General features: G+C 32.6%; 1 protein-coding gene across 5 annotated transcripts in view; it reads right to left on the bottom strand.

The window, feature by feature from the left end:
- The window catches only part of mtmr1b (myotubularin related protein 1b), a 53,702-nt gene extending 45,358 nt beyond the window's left edge, over positions 1-8,344 (bottom strand). For 4 of the 5 annotated variants that reach the window (XM_056446789.1, XM_056446790.1, XM_056446792.1 and 1 more), the window contains exons 1-3: positions 7,976-8,344; positions 7,566-7,671; positions 3,540-3,605 (exon numbers count right to left, since the gene is read on the bottom strand). In XM_056446789.1, the coding sequence (XP_056302764.1) occupies positions 3,540-3,605; positions 7,566-7,671; positions 7,976-8,025 (222 nt within the window). In that variant the 5' untranslated portion in view covers positions 8,026-8,344. The remainder of the gene's footprint in view (positions 1-3,539; positions 3,606-7,565; positions 7,672-7,975) is intronic. The other variant, XM_056446791.1, reaches the window with a different exon arrangement.
- Between the last annotated feature and the right edge of the window lie 531 nt (positions 8,345-8,875).

Raw genomic sequence — 8,875 nt, forward strand, 5'->3', positions numbered from 1 at the left:
TCTTTAGTAGCCTAGGCCTGTTCACGTTTCTTAATTGGCATAAGAAATAACTGGCTGTTTAAATAAATTTTGCATCAAAAAAGCATTTTGATATCGGTAAAGGTGTCTGCAACTTTTGCGAAGCATCAAATCACTGGCATATTACCCGTCAAATCAAGTGCATGGCTGTATAAAGTATTATTCCTTTATATATATCATTTTTTAAAACTGTTTACTATTTTCCCAAGTGGATATAACTACTACTGTAAGAAAATATCAGCATTCGGTTTATACTTTCAGTATCTCCTTTGCTTGAAAAGACCCAATCTAATCCTGTTTATAAGAAATAAACCTGTTCGCCAGCAGGTTTGAGCTACAAGATCTGTTGCTATGACAACAACTGTCGGATGAGCAGAACGAAACGATCCTGGATCATGTCAAATTGTCAACAACCAAATCCAGTTAATTGAGTAATCCACAGACGAACAGACCTCTGGAGGGCCGGTGTCCTACATATTTTAGTTACAACCCCGATTAAATACACCTGAACCAACTAATCAAGCTCTTTCTGGGTGCTCAAAACTTCCAGTCAGGTGTGTTGAAGGACATTGGAGCTAAACTATGCAGGACAGCGGCCCTCCAGGACTGCGTTTGGGCACCCCTGATCTAATTCCTTATCCACATAAAGAGTGTTTACAATATATGTAATGTGCCTTTGCAGTACATTTAAACCTTACAATTGGTGAAAATCTATGAATGACAGACAGATAGAGAGACAGTTGGACTGGGCAATTAATTGAAAAGTAATCGAAATCGACATTCAGAACCTATAATCTATCAAATTTTTCCAGGTCAATTTTTTCGATTACTTTCTATACCACGTGTGGAATTACATGACCCCAATCTGGTTTATAGTTCTGCATCAAGCGTATGCATACGGTCCGGCTCAGCCTTCACACGGTTGCATAGCCCTCGCCGCTGATGCACACCTTTTAAAAAATATAATTACACATCGCGACTGATTTAAACTTCTATGGCCACTTTGCAGCCACGTCTAATCTCTGGTCAAGTCGGACGATGGACCCAGGGATGGGCAAAAATAAATTGAAATGCATTTTAAAATTAAATACCAAATACCAAAATTTTACATGTATCAAAATAAACTACAAAATACAGCAGCCACAAATGTATCAAAATAAAACTGTATTTTGAAAATACTACAAAATACTTTTACAAGAAAGCATGAAATTTCTTCGCAAACTTTCTATCAATAGACATATTTGATCAATCCCTTCACCATTAAACTGACTTAGTGAAGTAAACAAGTCTCTGAGCAAGTTCACCTCTACTCCTGTAAATGAGCAGCTATTCATAAACTTTTGTTTCGCTTTCATTTTAGTATAAATTTTGTACAAATTTCATACAGAAAGTCCTGTCTTGAAGATGTTCTCTTTAACCACTGTAAAAACCATGTAATGCAAATAATGAGTTGGAATATAGTACTACTGTATATCTCTTCATTGTGTTTCCATTCATTGCGTGGTCAGTAAAATTGACACCATCTCTTAACAGTCTCATATTTTAAAAGGCTGATATATTCATTAATTTTCCTTTGGCTTAGTCCCTTATTTATCAGGGGTTGCCACAGCAGAATAACCCGCTAACTATTTCAGCATATGTTTTACACAGCGGATGCCCTTCCAGCTGCAACCCAATCACACACTCAGTGATACACTACGTCCAATTTAGTTCGTCCAATTTCCCTATAGCGCATGTGTTTGGACTGTGGGGTAAACTGGAGCACCCAGAGGAAACCCACGCCAACACAAAGAGAACATGCAAACTCCACACAGAAACATCAACTGACCAAGCCAGGACTCAAACCAGTGACCTTCTTGCTGTGAGGCGACAGTGCTGAGTCTGCCGCTGACATACAATTTAAATCCTCTCTACGTAACGTAAAAACATGATTTCTGAAAACTACACTAAAATCTCCAGTTTTAGTGTTTTCCATAACTCATGTTTTGTACTCTTCAACGCACAACATAAAACATGATATCTCTAAAAAATGGAGTTATCAGTTATGAATCAGCATCTGAAACAGCCAATGAAGTATTGATGGCATTGCCACTGTAGGGCTTATTATTAAGTTTTTCAGTTATTCTTAAACTGGAAGAGTCTGATGTGCTGAAGGCTCCACATGCAGTTTTTAAGTACTGATATTTTATTCCATCTCATTTCTTAAGCAAAAATGGTGATGCTGAATTGTACACTATACAGTCATTTCATATTACTTGTCTGAGCATTGTGCAGTATACTATTTTGAATGATTGTTGACTTTTTCAAATTTACCCATGCCAGTTGTTTGTTATTTTCTATATGTGTGCATAATTTCTATCCATACCTCACACATTGACTACCTTCTTAATCAATTTTCTGTTGTGATCTTTATAGGCAAAAAACTGAGAAATCATCAATCTGAGAGCATTTTTATGATGTCATTATGTAGACTTCTTACAAAGTATTTTAAAAATACAAGACACTAAAGTATCTTGATACAAAATATTCACCCATTTTCATCAACCCCATAAAATACAAATTACAAAATACTATTTTGTATTTAAAATACAAGTTTGAAATACTTGTATCATAAATACTGCCCATCCCTGGATGGATCTATTCTTGAGCCCTACTTTGCACTACATTGACGATGATTGGAAGCTGCGCCAGAGATGCCTTGAGACTGCATATTTTCCATTACATTAAAATTACTGTTTACATTAAAATATTTGTTTGCAGAAGATGCAGGAAATCCAATGTATAAGACATTATTTACAGAATATACAAAAGTTATTTTATTTACAGTAGAAAAAATACTGCTTAATTTCTACTTTTAATATGAAATATATTGAAAATAGTTTATTTTGTTACCAAAAGTGTGTTATTTATTTCACTTTTATTTATTTATTTTTTTACCAAAAAAGTGACTGTTCGTTTGGGCCAATGTGTGTTTTGTTTCAGTTGTTCAACGCTGATGTTCAATAAATAATCATAGATAGTGTGCATTTCTCTCAATTATTTTAAAATCAAGCAATGCACCCTTCATTCAGAAATCGCTCACTTGTAGTATGTGAGCATATTTACTGTCCAAAACTTGTCAGTGAGCTATGAGGGCAAAAAAATTTAATAAATAAATGAAATAATCATTCATTAATTGTAATCGAGTTAAAATGATCAATTAATTGCGATTTTGATTTCAGACCAAATCGCCCAGCCCTAATTGACAGACAGCAGTGGGTGACAGAACAGGTTTCATATTATGGAGCTGCACTCAACTACATGCTTGCAGTAGCTAGGTTAGTATTGGCTAGTGGGTGATAAATAAATAGCGAAGAGCACTTTAATGCTATCTTGGGCAACTGAAGTACTAGAAGATGAGAGAAACAGAAAGAGCGAAGTTCATTTAAGCCTAAAAAATTTTTAGTTAATTTTATTTCTTTGTATGTAAACTTATTGAAACGTTTGTCACAACAGTCACACACAGACAGAAAGAGACTTGCCGAGGAGGGGGCAGTCTGTTGTGGGTCACTGTCCAAGAGAAATCCTTTAATCTCCATATCACAGTCCTGCACCAAAGAAACACCACAACACCACAGAAAAAAACAGAGTAATGAGGAGAAAGAAAAAGCAGTGCATATAACTACATCAGAAAGATTGTGGAAGTGCAATCTTTTCAAGAACTACAAGCATTCATGCATGTATACTAGGGCCAGAAAGGTTCATTTTTATCTCTTTATATTTTTCATGGTATTAGTTATATTAGTCAAGGTTTGTGTACCAAAATATCTGATAACACAGTGATACCAAGTCTGTTTTTGGATTCTGAAAGTTGTACAGTTTGCTGTCATAGTCAGCTCCTTTATTTCAAATGATCATGGTAAACTATTTGTCAATCCTGCTAAAGAACTGAAACTGTCAGGATAAGTCATAAGCAGGGCGAGACAGAATCTGTGGAAATTGTTAGCTATTTCTGCGCAGAATATTGAAAAAAAAAATTAAAAAAAAATAAATAAATAAAAAAAAAAAATAAAAAAAATCGGCGGATTTATGCAGAATGATTTTGTTGTATCGTAACTAAAAAGTTAATATGTTAAATAAAAATGACATTTTTACATTTTATTTAATGTTTACAATGCAAATCCTATTAGATCCATTTATTTGGTGAACAAAGCAAGTCTCTCGTATAATACATCTACCACATATCTACTAAAATACAGAAATTATTACTTTACAAACTGTATTGTAAGTAAATCATATAAACATTTTAATATTAGTTAGTAATATTGCTGAAATAAATCAAAAAATCTTAATTAACATAGATTTACACACAACTAAATAAATAGACTCAATGGTGGGCTGAAAACAGGGTTCATACACATTTTTACTACTAAAACTTCATGATTTTTCCATGGCTTTTTCAGATCTTTCAAGTACATTGTCATGATCTAATGTTTCATGTAATGTCTACATATACAGTAGAAGTCAGAATTAATAGCCCCCCTTTGAATTCTTTTTCTTATTTAAATATTTTCCAAATGATGTTTAACAGAGAAAGGAAATTTTCACAGTATGTCTGATAATGTTTTTCTTCTGGAGAAAGTCTTATTTGTTTTATTTCGGCTAGAATAAATACAGCTTTTAATTCTTTAAAAACAATTCTACGGTCAAAATTATTAGCCCTTTTAAGCTATTTTTTCCCCGATAGTCTACAGAACAAATCATCGTTATACAGTAACTTGCCTAATTACTTTAACCTGCCTAGTTAACCTAATTAACCTAGTTAAGCCTTTAAAATGTCACTTTAAGCTATATAGAAGTGTCTTGAAAAATATCTAGTAAAATATTATTTACTGTCATCATGGCAAAGATAAAATAAATCAGTTATTAGAAATGAGTTAATAAAACTATTATGTTTAGAAATGTGTTGGAAAATTCTGCTCTCGGTTAAACAAAAATTGGGGAAAAAAATAAACAGGGGGGGCTAATAATTCGGACTTCAACATGGTAAATAATAAAAATAAAAAAAAACAATGACGTCCAAATTTATTACAGCATATCATAGAACACGCAACAATCTGTTTTGTTCAAATTAATATGTTTTTATATCCATGTAGATAATGCTTACACAGCATTACACATAACAATGTGAGAGCAAGTTTTTGGCCAAGGACAGAAAGTAAAGTAACCTATATTCAAGTTAGGGCTGCACAATACACTGTATCATTACAGCATCAATATCGCAATGTGCATCCACAATAGTCACATTGCAGGGTATGCAATGTTGGGATCATAGTTTAATATAGAGTTTAATCATAATGGAGTAAGAGCTTATCATCTGTATGTATTTATGTATTTTTAAAGAGATAGTTCGCCCAAAATTTACTTACCATTGTCATTACACCCTTCACTTGTTTCAAACATTTGAGTTTTCTTTTTTTTTTTTAAATGAACACAAAAAATATATATAATTGAATAACTCCTATAGTATCGAAACAAATGAAGTGTGAGTAAATAGTGAGTACATTTGAATCTTTGAGTAAACTGTCCCTTTAAGCCTTGTGTCTGTGTGAACATTTCAATATTTCAAATTTTAAAACATCCGGCCACCAGACATTTTTTGTAACTTTAAAAAATATTAAATAATATACAATGAAGACTATGCAGTGTTGATTATTCAATATCTGTACCTAATTAGTGAATACCTGAAAACTATAATTCACTTTTGTCTTTACTATATTTTTTTATCCATGCTTGTAATTTATTTGTTGTATTATTCGAGATTCACTCATCGACAAAATCCCCCCAATCAATCCAAATAAACCTGTTAAATCATCTGGTGAAATTGTATTCACATCACAATATTTATCGTATAAAAAAACGTATTGTCAGATTTTTTCCAATATCGCGCAGGCCTAATTCAAGTATGCAGATATTTGTTAAACTAATTTCCATGACTTTTCCAAAACTTTGTGAGTTTTTCTGTTTTTCCAAAACTTTTCCTAATGTCAAAATTCCATGACTTTTCCAGGTTTTCCATGACCATATGAACCCTGTGAAAATCTGCAGAAATGGACAAGTAATCACAAATTTTTTGTTTTAAATATCAAAAATAGATTAGATCTGTGAACTACAATCTGAGTCGTGGCAAGTTATATTATTTGCTAGTGTTGTGTAAGAAACCAAAAGGAATATAAAAAGCTATATCGACATAAAATAATCACATGCAATTAACCTCTAAGTTAATAATCTGTTGCTAGAATTGGTTAACTCTACTTCGAATATTGTAATAAAAAATCTGTGAGAAAAAAAAAAGAAGGCAGGAAAACACAAAGCTGTCATATAAACTAGCAAGTCATCGCTCTGTGAAATGTCTGGACTATTTTATGGCCCTTTTATGGTTATAGGACATGTGGCCAGGAAAAATAACATATTGTGTTCCATGGAAAGGGTTTTGTTACAAAATGTGGATTAGATAATATCAGAAATGTACTTTTTCCATGTAGACTTGATGAAATGTACGACTTAAACTATCAGGGTTTCTGCAGGTTTCACAGTTAAATTTAAGACTTTTAAAGACATTTTTAAGACCATTATGAATGAAATTTTAGACCATGGATAAAGGAATTTTTCTAATGGCCCAAATGGAAAATATTTTTATGTGCCCGATCAAAAAATTATTTTTTATAATTTAATACATTTAATAATACAAGAATACATTAATAATAATAAAAATTTAATATTTTAGATTTTATTTCTTAGCAAATCTTTTAAATATTGTGTAAAATCAAGCAAGCTCTACATGTATCCATACACTTTTTTTTTTCCCAACATAAACTTTCTTTAAAAAAATAAATACACAGTAAATACATGGAGAACTTTTAAACAAATGTTATTGTAAGCAAAATAATTAAACCATTCTGATAGATTTAAATATTACCTTTTCAAATAAAAAGTTTAACATTTTATTGAGATGATTATTGGTGATTGTATGGGTTTTGGCCAGATTGGGTAGCTATACAGTACATGAACAAAGGAAAATTAAGATTTAAGACCTACAACACAATATTTCAGTAAATTTAAGACTTTTTAAGACCTAAATTTGGATTTTGAGACTTAAGACATTTTAAGACCCCGCAATAACCCTGACTATGTTCTAGTCCACTGTGGTTTCATAAAGGGAAAAAAAGGCTGTGTGAAGAGTGCTGCTTCTTGCAACAAGGGTGTATGAACGAAAAGCGCTGGGTGGAGATTTTGGCAGTGCATAAATAAAGAAAAAAAATTGGGATAGTCAGTAAGCATTACAGGTTTTTGTGATATATTTTGCTTTACACATATCAAAAAATAGATGAAACAAATTGAACCAAACAAAATAATATACAAAGGTCATAAACATCTATATAATAAGAAGTGTAGATGCACTTTAGTAAAATAAAATCCAATCCAAACCAAATACGACCTGTCTTGTGTCAAAGTAGAACCATAAAACAAGTTTTAAATGTAACTTATGCACATCAGCTTGCCCATACCTTGTATTCTCTGGAAATCATCTCGGAGCTGATGGGTCCACAGCTTTGACTGGACATTGTGGCTGCAATTAGTTGTTTGCACCATTCAACATGAGCCCCTGTTGGACTATAATATAAATAGGGTTTGTAAGTTTATTTAATACATTTCGAACATATGCAGAAGACGATATAGGTTTTGTGTATACGTGTTTTTCAAGATTTAATATAACATAACTCAAAATCAAAGTCAGTCTAAGGTTTGTTTACATCAAGACACCACAATGAAAAGTAAATACAATTGAAATAACGGTTTATGACAGCACACCACCTCTCAGACAGACGATTAACGTTACAAGAATGCAATAATAAAAGGGTTGTGTCGCGCCGCGTAAATAAAAATCATAAACTATAAGAGTGTTATTAGCACTGACCTGTCTGGAGTTTCAGCGTTTGACTGTGGTGAAGTCGGTCGCTTGTCCATTCTCTATTGCAAGTTTACAAAGTGCAGCAAACAATGTTATATCCAACGCTCATCGTCTCTATATGCGAAGTGCGAACGGTTTTAAAGTTTGTCATACGCTGAGACACACATTGCCTATCCTACTACGCCGACGTGTACGAATTAATCACGAATACGAATTAAGTAACGTTACGTGCCACGTAAATTTCCAATGATGATGGTTTGTCCAGATTTTTAATTACGTTGTATTAACAGGTCCTACTAGCAAATGCACAGGTTATGAATATTAAGCCTCAACCTTCAACGCAGTAGGTTTCGTAAAACCGCCTCCAGCACCATCGCCACGCCAGCGCTATTAAGTACCAACAAACTACATTACCCAAAATGCACTAGTATGGCCTTATAATGTAAACGACTATTGCAGTAAAGGAGATGGCAGAATATTTGGGTATAAAAATTTGTAAAGATCAAAATGGGAGAAGTAATCATAATTTTACACCAATTATTAAAAAAATTAATCAAAAAATTAAACGTATATTTTATGAGAGATTTGTCAATCAAAGCAAGAATATTATTAGCCAAAACTGAAGTTTGTCACGTTTAGTATACATCTCTTGCATTAGATGTTCCACAATCAGTCATAAAAGAGGTGGATACATTTTTGTTTAATTTCATATGGAGGAACAGACCACATTATTTAAAAACAAATAGATTAAGAATTACCTGAATTCCAAAGACCAAATTTGGAGCATTATCCCTGAATTAATTTTTGACCAGGTGGGGGGTTTAGAATTTTTTTTAAGGTGTAATTTTGATATAACCAAGGTGTTGATAAAATTTTACTCTTTTCATAAACAGGTATGCTATGGAT

The sequence above is a fragment of the Danio aesculapii genome, chromosome 21 (assembly GCF_903798145.1).
Source record: "Danio aesculapii chromosome 21, fDanAes4.1, whole genome shotgun sequence".
Taxonomy (NCBI): domain Eukaryota; kingdom Metazoa; phylum Chordata; class Actinopteri; order Cypriniformes; family Danionidae; genus Danio; species Danio aesculapii.